This window comes from Oncorhynchus mykiss, chromosome 13 (genome assembly GCF_013265735.2).
Source record: "Oncorhynchus mykiss isolate Arlee chromosome 13, USDA_OmykA_1.1, whole genome shotgun sequence".
NCBI lineage: Eukaryota > Metazoa > Chordata > Actinopteri > Salmoniformes > Salmonidae > Oncorhynchus > Oncorhynchus mykiss.
The window spans coordinates 46,162,787-46,177,882 of NC_048577.1; the positions used below are offsets into that span (position 1 = coordinate 46,162,787).

The 15,096-nt window shown below is 41.3% G+C and overlaps 2 protein-coding genes across 4 annotated transcripts; both read left to right on the plus strand.

Annotated features, from left to right (window-relative positions):
* The first annotated feature begins 2,207 nt into the window (after positions 1–2,207).
* LOC110486563 (protein phosphatase 1 regulatory subunit 27) lies at positions 2,208–4,506 on the plus strand. Its single transcript, XM_021558262.2, has 3 exons — positions 2,208–3,079; positions 3,458–3,608; positions 3,899–4,506. Exons 1-3 carry the CDS (start codon positions 2,560–2,562, stop codon positions 4,017–4,019), a joined length of 792 nt encoding a protein of 263 aa, XP_021413937.1. The 5' UTR covers positions 2,208–2,559; the 3' UTR covers positions 4,020–4,506.
* Positions 4,507–11,124: 6,618 nt separating this feature from the next.
* Positions 11,125–13,772, plus strand: LOC118936304 (mapk-regulated corepressor-interacting protein 1-like). 3 transcript variants are annotated; one of them, XM_036941279.1, is made up of 5 exons: positions 11,125–11,269; positions 11,947–12,044; positions 12,218–12,336; positions 12,538–12,642; positions 12,747–13,772. In XM_036941279.1, exons 2-5 carry the CDS (start codon positions 12,040–12,042, stop codon positions 12,809–12,811), a joined length of 294 nt encoding a protein of 97 aa, XP_036797174.1. In that variant the 5' UTR covers positions 11,125–11,269; positions 11,947–12,039; the 3' UTR covers positions 12,812–13,772. The 3 variants fall into 3 exon arrangements, with proteins under 3 accessions (XP_036797174.1, XP_036797176.1, XP_036797175.1); XM_036941281.1 differs by lacking the exon at positions 11,947–12,044 and having other exon boundaries at positions 11,146–11,269; XM_036941280.1 differs by lacking the exon at positions 11,125–11,269 and having other exon boundaries at positions 11,285–12,044.
* Positions 13,773–15,096: the final 1,324 nt, after the last annotated feature.

The following is a 15,096-nucleotide window of genomic DNA, read 5'->3' on the forward strand; positions in this document are numbered from 1 at the left end:
CACACTGAATGGAGGGTGATTCAACCCCTACAGATCACGTGAGCACTCCTTTTGGCATGTATCCAAGGGTGATGCAAGAGGACAACAAACAAACAACTCCCACCAAATGAGGCCCATCTCAGTCTTGGGTGGGTAGGGGCTTTGGGAAGGGGTAGCACCATAGTTCATGGAACTCCACCACCCTCTCACCACACTTCTTTATGAGAGACTGGTGAACTCGATAATCAGTGCATAAAGTCTCTTCCCCGAGCTGCGGTTATAAATTACTCTCACTTAAATTTGTCTAGACATGAGCTCTAAGACTTTTCCACCAGCTCCTCGGTGCAGAATGGTCAGCTGTGCTGGGTGGAGACAGTGCAGGGCTAAAAAAGGTTTATGTTCAGGGCCGGGGTCAGTTCTAATCCGAAGGTAAAGTCACCCATACAGTTCCAATCCCAATGTGGATAATCATAATGAGTTTAAAGGGCCCCTCCAGTTAGGTAATGGATGGAGTTAATGGGTGTATGTAACTTCATTTCTTTGTAACTGAATACACAAGCCTATTATACCCCTAATTACAATCAACTGTAGATTGTAGATCTAGAAGAAGGATGGTTTTGCAACAAGCTTATATCTCCTCCCTCATTGTAATACAATTTGCCATGATGAGATATAACATAAGCCTTGACATCTTGACGGTAAGTGAGCCAGTGGATCCTTATAGTGGAATTGTACCTAATGACAGATGCAGGACACACATAACAGGATGTACATTATGGTAGAATGTACTGCTTCTCAAGACAGGTATGATAGTAAGATGAGGCCTATGTTGTGGTTTCTAGTCAACCATAAAGGTTGCCCCTTAGGGCACAGTAAAGTCTACCCTGCGAGACCTTGGTAAGAGAAAACCAGTGGGATGGTAGCCATGCTATTTCTGTTAGCTAGCATAGAGCAGCTCCTGTGAAATGTCCAAGTCCAAAGCCTTTGAAATCCAGCTTGAACCAGCTCTGCTACTCTTAGAAGTTCCTGCCTGTCTGCTGAGAACAGCTGGCACTGGCACAATGTCCCGGCTGTCACGGTTCACACGCACAACTTCCAACTCACAAAATCATATGACATGAAAATGGAGTAACCCCAGTACCAACTTTACTACATTTCAAAACATTGCTTTGGGATTTGAGCTAATCAGATTTTCCAATATGATTGAAGGTCACACAGATTGAAAGATCACTGCACTGTAAAGGGCCTTCTTTTTTAAACCAAAACCATCTGATCTTTTAATGCCATCTAGAGAAATGGGTTACATTTTGCAGCATAGATTTATGTCCCTATGACACAACTGTTGGCCAAGACTGTGCTCCTGCACTGAACTCCCTGAATGGCTGGATACTATTGGCCCAGTAGTTCCTGAACGTCCTGTATGGCAAGATACTATTAGTCCAATGGGTCCAGGCAAGTGAGTGTAGATCAGATGTCAACCATGTGATAGCGTTACTGTTTGCTCTAATAGCAGAGATGCTACGGTCAAAATATTGATCCTTCCAAAGTTTCAAGACCTGTCACAATAAGAATAGATACAGTAGTTGTTCAAGCAACCAAAAAGTATGTTATCCTTTCATGGCAAATAAAATAACTTTTGAAGACCTTGTTTGTCTGCTATTTTCTTAATGTCAAATAACGTGTCCTAAATTCTCGTACATTACCTCTGTTGAAATAGTTCAAGTATTCAGGTTGTTGTTTTGAGGTGAGAGTTCTTGAACCCTTCCAAAGTAACAAAAACGAAATGTCAAACTAATTCTGAAAATCACATTTAAGCCATGTGACTCGACATGTGACTCTCACACTGTTAACCACCATGACCATGTGTCAGTGCTGTCGCTTGTGAAATTCCAAAAAAGGCTGCCTGACCTGAACCCAGGGGCCATAAAAACACATCTACACTGAACTGTAAACATTTCATTTCCCTCAACTGTTAATGACAGTTTGTTCCTCTGCTGATGTTGATCATGGACATTTTGATGTGATGTGGTATCAGGCATGTTGGGCAAGCTCCATAAAGACCCCAATGTGTTTGTGCTATGGGGTTAGGGGTGGAGGCAGTGTCAGTGTCAGGGGTCATAGTGGGAGGAGCCTGGCCTGGCAGAGACCACTCCGTTCCAAGCTAAAGTCACTCGATATGAGGGATGACGGGCACCAAAATAGCCCTCCAGAGTGTATATAGGGACCCTCTCCCACCTGCTCCATCAGACCACCAGCCTGAACAAAGCCAGAGGAAACTGTAGTGACATACAAAAGGACTGGAGAAACAAGACAGGAGGCACGAGGGAGAAATCCAGAGGAAAAAGAGGAAGTTTGGCCAGTGAGAATTGACTTTGGGAAAGTTTTGGTACTCTGCAGAGATAGTAGCCGTGCTACTCTGGTTGGAAACTCAAGGATCAGAAAGAAGTCAAGGAGTATAAGCGTGAAAAGGACAAAGGAATTTGTTTCCCCTGACTGGATTGCAAAGTTTTCTTGGATTTCTCCCACCCCTCCTCCTGGGCTGAGCGCATAGGGGGAGGAAGAACCGTGTTGACCGCAGGGATGAAGTATAGCTACCAGCTACCAGTGTCATCGTACACCACGCGATATAGTCAGTACACACCAATGACGTACACACCAACACACTACACCCCCAGCAATTACACACCTACGCATTACACCCCCAGCAATTACACACCTACGCACTACACCCCCACCAATTACACACCGACGCACTACACCCCCACCAAATACACACCCATTTCATATACCCAAACAAAGTACAGCTCAACTCACTACACCCCCACAAGCTACACCCCATCACTTTACACACCTACACACAAAACCAGTTCCAGTTACACCCCTTCCTACAGCAAAGGAACACGCTACAGTGCTGCTGCACGTCGCACAGCACACATACCTGCACAGCAGACTCCTGCACCTCTACCACTCAAGCCAGTCCGGGCTGTACACTTCTCCAATGACATTATCTTCCAGGACCTTGTCCGACATGGTGAGATGGAGCAGATTGGACGCTTTATGAGAGCGAAGAAAGTACGTCTGCATACCCTCTTCCCATCTGGTGAGTGAATCTACAAATACATAAAGACAGAGGAAAAGTGTTGAGAGATTGACAGGAGTTACCACAGCAGGCAATGGCACCTACAACTGTCTGCATGAAAATATAGTCACTAACTACAACAGCTCATTTTTCAGAGTGATATTGTGTTGACAAATATAAAACTACTGAGAAGTTAAAGGGTCTCAAATATTTATTTATATTCTAAACCAGTAAAAGAATAAAGGCTCGAAATAATTGTTTGACAAATGCATAGTGAAAGTTCAGAAAAGTTCTGAAGTTAAAAGCAGGGGTTGAAATGACAGAAAAGCAGTGTAAGGGTATGTACAGCGCAGCTGAGCCCTCTTCTGACTGTGCCCATGTATGGTGCTCTGTGTACAGGTATGGCAGCACTCCATGAGGCCGTACTCACAGGGAACCTGGATTGCGTGAAGCTGCTGGTGAGATATGGAGCTGATGTCCACCAGAGAGATGAGGACGGCTGGACGCCGCTGCACATGGCCTGCAGTGATGGCTTCCCCGAAATCGCCAGGTTGGTGTACAAATGAAACACAAACTCATAAAACGTCCACAGAAATATTTCCCTACAGTACGGAGACCACAAAACACAACATTCAATTGATCTATCATGCAACGTTGCTGCCTCTTTGAGAAATAACTCTTCTGACAAAAGGCAGGTAGGGATTTGCTAACCATACTGACCTCGGTGACCTGATTGAACCAGACATGCAGCATTTCATAGCCAGTGTGAATATAGACAATGAAGACGCCTTGTTTGAATGTGACTTGTGCTGAACAACACTGTATTTTGTCCCTCCTTAGCTACCTGCTCTCTCTTGGTGCCAGTGCATTTGCAGAGAACGAGAACGGGGAGAAGCCAGTGGACCTCATTGACCCAGACTGTAAGGAGCTGGTCAATCTATTTGAGGCAGGCTGTGTGTAACTCACTGGCCACCTACAGAACAGGACCTGAAGGAGCTTGATGTGGACAGATGGATAGTGTACCCTGGTCCTGAGACTAGCTTCTTGGAATGGAAAAGCCCAGCCAGAGAGAAGGAGAAAGACTGGGACAAGGGACCAGGCCACTTTTCCTGCTTCAGAGCACTTATAGACTATTGTTTTCTAAATGCATAATTGTGATTCACAATGCTTTTTGGAGAGGTTTTGTATATCAAGTTGGACAATGCTTTGTAAAGGTTATTATTTTTTGTATCTTTTTCATTCTTTGCTTAAAAGAAGTTGGCTACTTTTTGTTTGGTGCTTTTCCACAAAAACATGCAAACCAGTCTTGTCACTTTAGTTGTCACAAACAGCATCTCAGGCTGTTCATAGCACCAGCAGCTTTCAGTTTCCCAGATCATGTAGCACCACATACCAAAAAATACAGTGTGACACACCACAGTAAACAGTTATTTAATCTGTGTAATGAATCAATAGGGTATGTCTTCATTCTGATTACCCAATGAGATCATCCAGCCCAATTCTGTGATCAATCTTATAAAAATCTGACTGTCCATTGCTTGAATTTTCCACAAAACTACGCAGCATTGAGGATAGTTCCTGCTGAGCAGAGAGAGGGCGTCAATAACAATTCACATCAAAAATTACATTTCATTTGGTAGGCCAGAGATCATTGGAAAATAGCTACTATGCGATACACGCACTGGTGCTGCTGTATTGGCATTTTTCCTATTATGCTTGGCAGTTGTTATTTTCTGAAATAGTTAACAGTGTTGCTGAAAGAGTAAGTAGTATTCTGCCCATTTCAACTAATCTAATGAATTTCACCAATGAACGTCTTGTTTTTTTACAAAATATTTTCATAAAGGTGCTTTTTATAAATATTGATGAAATTAATTGGTGAGGACGCAACTCTTTTCTATCTCACTGATTGACTCGATGGAAAACTCTACGTAGCCTATTATAGGTTATGATAAGGATCACCTAGAGGAAAAGGGTAACGAGCTGCTAATTCACATAATTTCATTAAAATAACGTTTTTACGTTTTTTAAACAGTAATTTCATATCAACCTGAGGTTTATGTTTAGGCTTAGTGTGGCGTTCACATGCTGTCTCTGAAGTGTGGAGTTCTGACTTGGAAGTTTCACTTGAACGACCCTCAAGTCGTACGGTGAATCCCAAACCAGGCCCTCGCCCCTACCAACTAACTCATTTGTAGAGCCCTCAATTTGCTGTGTTACTGATAAAATTCCGAGGGTGACTTCAAAAGTGGCGAGGGGACCCAATAAACCAATCGACTTCGGGACACACTTGTGACTTGAATGATGAAATTACACAGGTATATAATAATACAAGCATACAATTTTAATGACAAAATTCCATCATGTTTCTTCCAATGATAAAACATTTATTTTGTTTAGGGTCAGTAGTCAGATGGGGTGGTGTGTTTTGGGAGATAGTGTATAGATGTGCAGGTTTAGATGGTGATGCAATTTAAGATTTTCCCATTCCCTTTTCCCTTTTTTGTTTGTGACCAAAATGTGCAATCTGCACTCTGACCTGCGAAAGGCAGCAATACACAACACAGTGTCTACTCTGCCGGAAAACCACATGAAGACAAAGAAGAAGTTTGAACACGGTAATACACCTTTGTCGGAGGACTGGGCGATCAAGAGGATGGATGGCGAGAGGAAGCGAGGCAAAAAGAAGTGTGCGAGGTGCAAACCTGAACTGACGGTGAAATACAAGCTGAGTACTTTCTCCTTTAGGTTAAGTACAGTAGAGAAAAATGCATGTTACGCACCTGAAGATCCTGAGCAGTCGACAGATAATGATCTTGAAATTGATCCTGACATACAGTGGGGAGAACAAGTATTTGATACACTGACGATTTTGCAGGTTTTCCTACTTACAAAGCATGTAGAGGTCTGGTACACTTCAACTGTGAGAGACAGAATCTAAAACAAAAATCCAGAAAATCACATTGTATGATTTTTAAGTAATTAATTTGCATTTTATTGCATGACATAAGTATTTGATACCTCAGAAAAGCAGAACATAATATTTGGTACAGAAACCTTTGTTTGCAATTACAGAGATCATACGTTTCCTGTAGTTCTTGACCAGGTTTGCACACACTACAGCAGGGATTTTGGCCCACTCCTCCATACAGACCTTCTCCAGATCCTTCAGGTTTCGGGGCTGTCACTGGGTAATATGGACTTTCAGCTCCCTCCAAAGATTTTCTATTGGGTTCAGGTCTGGAGACTGGCTAGGCCACTCCAGGACCTTGAGATGCTTCTTACAGAGCCACTCCTTAGTTGCCCTGGCTGTGTGTTTCGGGTCATTGTCATGCTGGAAGACCGAGCCACGACCAATCTTCAATGCTCTTACTGAGGGAAGGAGGTTGTTGGCCAAGATCTCGCGATATATGGCCCTATCCATCCTCCCCTCAATACGGTGCAGTCGTCCTGTCCCCTTTGCAGAAAAGCATCCCCAAAGAATGATGTTTCCACCTCCATGCTTCACGGTTGGGATGGTGTTCTTGGGGTTGTACTCATCCTTCTTCTTCCTCCAAACACGGCGAGTGGAGTTTAGACCAAAAAGCTCTATTTTTGTCTCATCAGGCCACATGACCTTCTCCCATTCCTCCTCTGGATCATCCAGATACTCATTGGCAAACTTCAGATGGGCCTGGATATGCGCTGGCTTGAGCAGGTGGACCTTGCGTGCGCTGCAGGATTTGAATCCATGACGGCATAGTGTGTTTCCATATGTTTGATGCCATTCCATTTTCTCAGTTTTCGACATTATTATGAACTAGATTCCTATGCCACATGCGCTGCTACTACAGTCTATTATCTATCCTGTTGCCTAGTCACTTTACCCCTACTTATATGTACAGTACATACAGTTGAAGTCGGAAGATTACATACACTTAGGTTGGAGTCATTGAAACTTGTTTTTCAATCACTCCACAAATTTCTTGTTAAACTTCTTATGGCTGCAATCCCGTTAACGGAAGCAATTTGACAACAGCCAGTCAAAGTGTAGGGCGCCATTTTCAAAACATCAAAACTCTCGTAATTAACATTTGTTAATCCCACCACAGTGTCCAATTTCAAATATGCTTTACAGCAAAAGCACCACAAACGATTATGTTAGGTCTCCACATAGCCACAGAAAAACACAGCCATTTTTTTCAGCCAAAGAGAGGAGTTTCAAAAAGCAGAAAATAGAGATAAAATTAATCACTAACCTTTGATGATCTTCATCAGATGACACTCATAGGACTTCATGTTACACAATACATGTATGTTTTGTTTGATAAAGTTCATATTTATATAAAAAAAATCTGAGTTTATATTGGCGCGTTACATTCACTAGTTCCAAAAACATTAGGTGATTTTGCAATGCCACATCATTCAACAGAAATAGTCATCATAAATGTAGATGATAATACACGTTATTCACATGGAATTATAGATATACCTCTCCTTAATGCAACCGCTGTGTCTGATTTCAAAAAGACTTTACGGAATAAGCCAGCCACGCAATAATCTGAGACGGCGCTCAGAAATATTTGTCACAATAGCCGCCATGTTGACGTCAACATAAACAAGAAATTACATGATAAATATTCCCTTACCTTTGATGATCTACATCAGAAAGCACTCCAGGAATCCCAGGTCCACAATAAATGTTTGTTTTGTTCGAAAATGTCCATTATTTATGTCCAAATACCTTCTTTTGTTAGCGCGTTTGGTATACATATCCAAACGCTCATTCTGGTCAGCGTTATATCGGACAAAAACTTCAAAAAATTATATTACCGGTCGAAGAAACATTTCAAACTAAGTACAGAATCAATCATTAGGATGTTTTTAACAAAGAGCTTCAATAAAGTTCCAACCTGAGTACTCCTTCTTGTCTTCGTGAGCAATGGAACGCAAGTGACTACCATGAGGAATAAACATGATCAGAAAATGGCTGATTGCCAGACACCTGACTGATTCTGCTATCATTCACTCCCACAACACCATAGAAGTCTCATTATAATTTATATTGATGGTTGACATCTAGTGGAACCCCTAGGCAGTGCAGCATCATTAATATCTCAAGGGGATTTCATTGGGGACTCTGGTGAATACATACAAAGCTCAGATTTCTGACTTCCTGTTTTGATTTCAACTCCGGATTTTGCCTGCCATATGAGTTCTGTTATACTCACAGACATAATTCAAACAGTTTTAGAAACTTTAGAGTGTTTTCTATCCAATACTAACAGTATGCATATATTAGCAACTGAGACTGAGGAGCAGGCCGGTTATTTTAGGCACCTTATTCATCCAAGCTACTCAATACTGCCCCCCAGCCATAAGAAGTTAATTAATTAGCAAACTATAGTTTTGGAAAATCGTTTAGGACATCTACCGTGTGCATGACATAAGTAATTTTTCCAACAATTGTTTACAGACAGATTATTTCACTTATAATTCACTGTATCACAATTCCAGTGGGTCAGAAGTTTACATACACTAAGTTGACTGTGCCTTTAAACAGCTTGGAAAATTCCAGAAAATCATGTCATGGCTTTAGAAGCTTCTGATAGGCTAATTGACATCATTTGAGTCAATTGGGGGTGTACCTGTGGATGTATTTTAAGGCCTACCTTCAAACTCAGTGCCTCTTAGCTTGACATCATGGGAAAATCAAAAGAAATCAGCTAAGACCTCAGAAAGAAAATTATAGACCTCCACAAGTCTGGATCATCCTTGGGAGCAATTTCCAAATGCCTGAAGGTACCACGTTCATCTGTACAAACAATAGTAAGCAAGTATAAATACCATGGGACCACGCAGCTGTCATACCGCTCAGGAAGGAGGCATGTTCTGTCTCCTAGAGATGAATGTACTTTGGTGTGAAAAGTGCAAATCAATCCCAGAACAAAAGCAAAGAACCCTGTGAAGATGCTGGAGGAAACAGTTACAAATGTATCTATATCCACAGTAAATGAGTCCTATATCGACATAACCTGAAAGGTTGCTCAGCATGGAAGAAGTCACTGCTCCAAAACCGCCACAAAAATGCCAGACTACGGTTTACAACTGCACATAGGGACAAAGATTGTACTTTTTGGAGAACTTTCCTCTGGTCTGATGAAACAAAAATAGAACTGTTTGGCCATAATGACTATCGTTATGTTTGGAGGAAAAAGGGGGTGCTTGCAAACCGAAGAACACCATCCCAACCGTGAAGCACGGGGGTGGCAGCAATCATGTTGTGGGGGTGCTTTGCTGCAGGAGGGCATGATGCACTTTACAAAATAGATGGCATCATGAGGGAGGAAAATTATGTGGATATATATTGAAGCAACATCTCAAGACGTCAGTCGGGAAGTTAAAGCTTGGTCACAAATGGGTCTTCCAAATGGACATTGACCCCAAGCATACTTCCAAAGTTGTGGCAAAATGGCTTAAGGACAACATAGTCGAGGTATTGGAGTGGCCATCACAAAGCCCTAACCTCAATCCCATAAAAAATTGTGTGGGCAGAACTAAAAAAGCGTGCGTGAGCAAGGAGGCCTACAAACCTGACCAGCTCTGTCAGGAGGAATGGGCCATAATTCGCCCAACTTATTGTGGAAAGCTTGTGGAAGGCTACCTGAAACATTTGTTTCAGGTAGCCAAATACTAATTGATGAATGTTAACTTCTGACCCACTGGGAATGTGGTGAAAGACATAAAAGCTTAAATAAATCCTTATCTCTACTATTATTCTGACATTTCACATTCTTAAAATAAAGTAGTGATCTTAATTGACCCAAGACAGTGAATTCTTACTAGGATTAAATGTATTTGGCTAACACGGAACCCAAACCGGCTGCGCGTGTGCACCATCGTGCATACATTGATTTTATCCCCCTACACCAAACGATCACGACATGCAGGTTAAAGAGACAAAAAGTGAGTAAAAAACACCCTAAATATGTTTAGAACCACAAATGAACTGCGATTCTTGTTTTTTTTTACGTCACAATTCCAACCCTCCTTCTTTATCTGGGCTTGGAACTGGCAAAAGTGACCCAAAAGAGACACTCTGGCAGCAGCCAGCGGCATTTTCCTGCATGCGCCCGATTCATTTGCAGTCTGGATGCAGAGGGGTGAACATCTCATGCGCTGACTGCAGCTGGGAGAGACTGCTGCAGGAGGACTGGGCTGCCTGTGAGTGCTTTGGGACAGGCGCTGCTAGTTGAGAAGAGTAAGAACAATACGTGCTTTCACGTCAGAGTCTCCAATAACACCAGAAAAAGTCGCTAATATAGAGCCCCACAGTGGAGGTGTCATAATACCCATAAAACCTAGCGTCAAACAGGGAAATGGTGTGGGGCTCTATATTGACATGCTTTTAAAAAAAAATGTTTTACTTGTTATCGTTAACTCTTCATTGTTGGATAAGGACCCATAAGTAAGCAGTTCACTGTTAGTCTACGAAGCATGTGACAAATAATATTTGATTTGAGTAGTAGGCCACTACAGGGTTACATGGCGTCTCATTTTCCTTTTATTGTGAACAAATGTGAAATGTACTTTCCAAACTGTGAAAAGCAGCAATACGCAACCACGTTAATATTGGAGCAATTTCTAAATTCAAACGAACCCCCCTGCAACTAGACATGGACATTTAGATTAAATGCGTTCTTCCAAGTCGGGAACTGAGGAAGCATCATCAAGTTGGTCGAAAATGATCTGTGCTACACTTAACATTACCTACCTAATAACGCATATAAGCCAGCTGGAACAGTAATGGTCTGACTAGGGCTTGTTGATATTTTTAATAACTAGGGTGCATTATGATGATTTTTAATTGCTAGGGTGTATTTTTTTAGGGCCTATAAACTCAGGTAATGGTATTTTTAGCCAATGCTTTTTCTAACTTCTTCTCAAGCTGGTCTATGGTCTGTTTTATTTAAACAAGTACCAAAAAGACCCGATCAGAGAGGGTAAATGTTGGGGAGAAGGCATTCATAGAAGCATCACTTTGGGATTTTAACATTATTTTGAACCAACAAACCTATTAAGTTTTGTTGACTTCCGTTTTAAATTACTTGCCCAGAAATGATTGGTTGGCCTTGGTAACCGTTTTAGCCGATGGGAGGCCTAGCTCGCTAACGCTAGTTACATCTTGTTGGCTGAATAAAGAAAGCGAAAGGAAGCCGGATCTAAAGACAGGTTTGTAAACATAGTTTACATCTTGGTAATTTTTTGATTATTTCAAGATGGCTATAGCGTTCTAAATTAATATGCCACTGCTGTTGGAAACATTTAATTTGTACTATTGTCTGGATATATTCAGCTAGATAAAGTTAAATGGCTTAGCTAATAATATTAGATGTTGATAACGTGTAGCAAACATTCGCTAGATAGCATATTCGGTACCATAACGTTAGCTTGACAGTTAGCTAACGTTATCCTTTATCTGTCAGCCAGTACTTCAACCGCAAGCTAATTTCTAATCAACAAAAATGTCAATTTAAAATATACGATATTGGGTAACGTTAGTTAGCAAGCTATGTGCTTTATATTTTACGAGTCGCTGGTCAATATGAGTTGGCTAGTATAATTTATTGCTAGCTATTGTTAGCTGTCTTAGCTAACGTTAGCTAGCTCGCTTGTGTAACGTTAAGTGTCAGATTCAAACATGTAAACATTGAAGCATAACTAACATCAACAAGCAAGCTAATGCCGGTAGTGTGGCATCCAATGTAGCTTTCTGGCTGTGTAGTTAAGTAACTGTATTTTGCAGTCTGTTTTAGCTAGCTAGCTTTCAAATGTCAACATTCCACAATTGTTTGTGATTGGTGTCTTTATTTAGAATGAATCATGTCTCGCCTTGTTTCCACCACTAGCTATCCAACAGAGGATAAAGAAGGTTCATACTCTCTCAACCCCCCCCCAAAAAAAAATCATTAGAAAGGAGCAAGAGACAGACTACACACAGAATGAGGTTGGAAGAGAGTTGTTTACCTGTTATGGTTGTGTTGTGTGGTAACTGTATATCAAGCTGCATGCATGCCAGAAAAACGTATGTTGTGTTTTCCAGCCTGTCTGTTCTGTGTTTTCATTCTTTTTTGCTGTTTGTTTTATTTGTTTTTTATTTGTATCTTTGCTGCTTTACAGCTCATCTGCTCCCAGGATGGTGAACAACTACAAGCGGACTTCCAGCCCTCGGTCTCCTACGAACAGTGGGGAGCTCTTCACTCCAGCGCATGAGGAGAATGTGCGTTTCATCCACGACAGTGAGTCTGCCTCAGAAGGCCGATCTCTTACTAAGACTAGCCCTTAACGTCTCTCACCTGAGTAGGCTTATATGTTGGCCATCAACATGATCCAAAGCTTCTTACAGAGCCCCTGTACCACTGAGCTCAGATGAGCCATTTGGATGGAATGTGGTATGTAAGGAGGTGGTTGAAAGCTGGCATGTGTATGCTTCTTTACAGCCTGGCAGTGTGTGCTCAGAGACATCCGGTCACCTCAGAGCAGCGAACGCAAAGACCGTGGACCACAGGAATATGTGGAAAAGAACCCAAATCCCAACTTAAATTGTAAGTGACTTGATGGATCTGACTATGTTTGTCATTTAAAAAGGCTATTTACTAGATTTGTCAAAAAGACAGAGTAGTAATGTTATTTGTATCCTTTCTTGCAGCTTTCACACCAGTTGACCTGAGTGACCTCAAGAAACACAACACACAGGACTCCAAGAAGTCCTAGTCTTTCTCTTTATAGTCAACAGCTTTTTTTCTGCACCAATTATCCTTGAGAACTTTCTCCTCCTCTGTCAGCCAGCAAGTCAACCTTTTGGCCATTCCTGCCCAGAATTCCGGTCCTCTTTCTGCCCACCTGGACTAACAGCTTGCCCATTCAACAGCAGTGGGCTGATGTCCTAACAACCACAACATTTTTGGAGTTCCTTATCCACCCCAGTCCCCCCCCCCCCTCTCTCTTTCTCTGTCCAGGCTCAATATTTTCGTACCCTACCTCTCATCTGGTTGATGTGGAATGCAAGAAAGCTTGCATTTGATTTCCAGGGATTCTCTCTTCCGGTTCTTGGTTTTACAGCCATGAATTTTTCATTTTCACTCTTTTTTTTTATGTAAATGGGACTGATGCAGAGTTTCAATGAAATATGCTGACATCCTGATGCCGAAGTACAGATGGTGTAAAAATTCTTCATGGGACACTTTAAAGGACTGCAGTCTTAAATATTAAGTTTTCTTTTCAATCTACAAAGGATAACGCTGAATGGCTGACATTCTTTTTTTGGAAGATAGTTGAATTGTAGATATATTGGAATGGAAACCGATTGTACGGGCGAGTTTTGGAAGCCAAAAATTATTTAGGATAAATGCCAACATTTTTCATATAAATTCATGCCCCTAAAATGGACTTCAAGTAGACATTGCCACATTGACTTCCCAGCCTTGAAAAAAAAAATGGAATAAAATAATTTTACAGTATTTCACTCTCAATGCATTGGTCATAGATGTTCTGACCTAAATGTACTTTTTGGATGTGTTACCTATATACTCCCCAATGATGTATGTACAAACATCACAGAACCTACAGTAGGATGGTAAATGATTGTTGTCTCATGCTCTTTGTTTTGTTTGTGCATTGTTACTGAAAACAGTGTAATAGGCTACTGAACAAAAATATAATTGCGACATGCAACAATTTCAAAGATTTTACTGAATGCATAAGGAAATCAGTCAATTTAAATGTATTCATTAGGCCCTAATCTATGGATTTCACATGACTGGGCAGGAATACAGCCATGGATGGCCTTGGCGGGCATAAGCCCACCCACTGAGTTTTTCCCCACAAAAGGGCTTTTATTACAGACAGAAATACTCCTCAGCAACCCCTCCACACCCCCCTCATACGATCCCGCAGGTGAAGAAGCCGGATGTTGAGGTCCTGGGCTGACGTGGTTACATGTGGTCTGCGGTTGTGAGGCCGGTTGGACGTACTGACATATTCTCTAAAACAATGTTCGAGGCACCTTGTGGTAGAGAAATTAACATAAAATTACCTGGCAACAGTGATGGTGGACATTCCTGCAGTCAGCATGACTATTGCACTCTCCCTCAAAGCTTGAGTCATTGTGTTGTGTGACAAATTAGTGGCCTTTTATTGTCCCTAGCACAAGGCGCACCTGTGTAATGATCATGCTGTTTAATCAGCTTCATGATATGCCACACCTGTCAGGTGGATGGATTTTCTTGGCAAAAGAGAAATGCTCACTAACAGGGATGTAAACAAATTTGTGCACAAAATTTGAGAGAAATAAGCTTTTTGTGCATATGGAAAACATGGGACCAACACTTTACATGTGTTTATTTTCATTGTATGTATAGTCAGCCATATTTCTTTCTCTGATCTAGTTCCTTCATATCACAGAGGGAATCAAGAAGTGCTCGGTTATGGTCTGAAAGCAGTTATAACAACAGGGCTCAGCCAGTATTCACAAAAGTTAGCAGAGAGAATTACTCCATAATGGTAAACCTATTAGTAGTGCAAACAAGTACAAGAAGATACAATCATGGCTGCATGATATATTGTAACAAAATGTGATTCTGCGCCCCAGATATAGGTGTTGATGCATCTGTGTTGACAAAGTTCACATGTGGATACAGTTGGTGTAGGCCATGGTATTAACACAACACATTTATTTACACATTTGTCTCAGGAATCTTATATCAAATAAAATGTCATTGGTCGCGTACACATTTTGCAGATGTTATCGCATGCTGGTAAAATAAAGGTAAAATAAAATCGCAAGTGCAGCTAGGCGCTTATATTTCTAGTTTCAACATTGCAGTATACCTAACAATACAAACAATCCTAAAAATTAAGAAATATCAGAATGAGCAATGTCAGAGTCTGGGATAAAAATATATATTTATATATACATATATATATTTATAAACTGGGATGTTCGAGCCCTGAATAGTGATTGGTTGACATCCATGGTATATCAGACAGTATACCACGGG

Coding starts and splice junctions, on each gene's coding strand:
- LOC118936304 (XM_036941279.1), top strand. Junction 12,337..12,537: donor TGTGCGTTTCATCCACGACA/GTGAGTCTGCCT, acceptor GCTTCTTTACAG/CCTGGCAGTGTGTGCTCAGA. Junction 12,643..12,746: donor CCCAAATCCCAACTTAAATT/GTAAGTGACTTG, acceptor CCTTTCTTGCAG/CTTTCACACCAGTTGACCTG.
- LOC110486563 (XM_021558262.2), top strand. CDS start 2,560: ATGAAGTATAGCTACCAGCTACCAGTGTCATCGTACACCACGCGATAT. Junction 3,080..3,457: donor GCATACCCTCTTCCCATCTG/GTGAGTGAATCT, acceptor CTCTGTGTACAG/GTATGGCAGCACTCCATGAG. Junction 3,609..3,898: donor GGCTTCCCCGAAATCGCCAG/GTTGGTGTACAA, acceptor GTCCCTCCTTAG/CTACCTGCTCTCTCTTGGTG.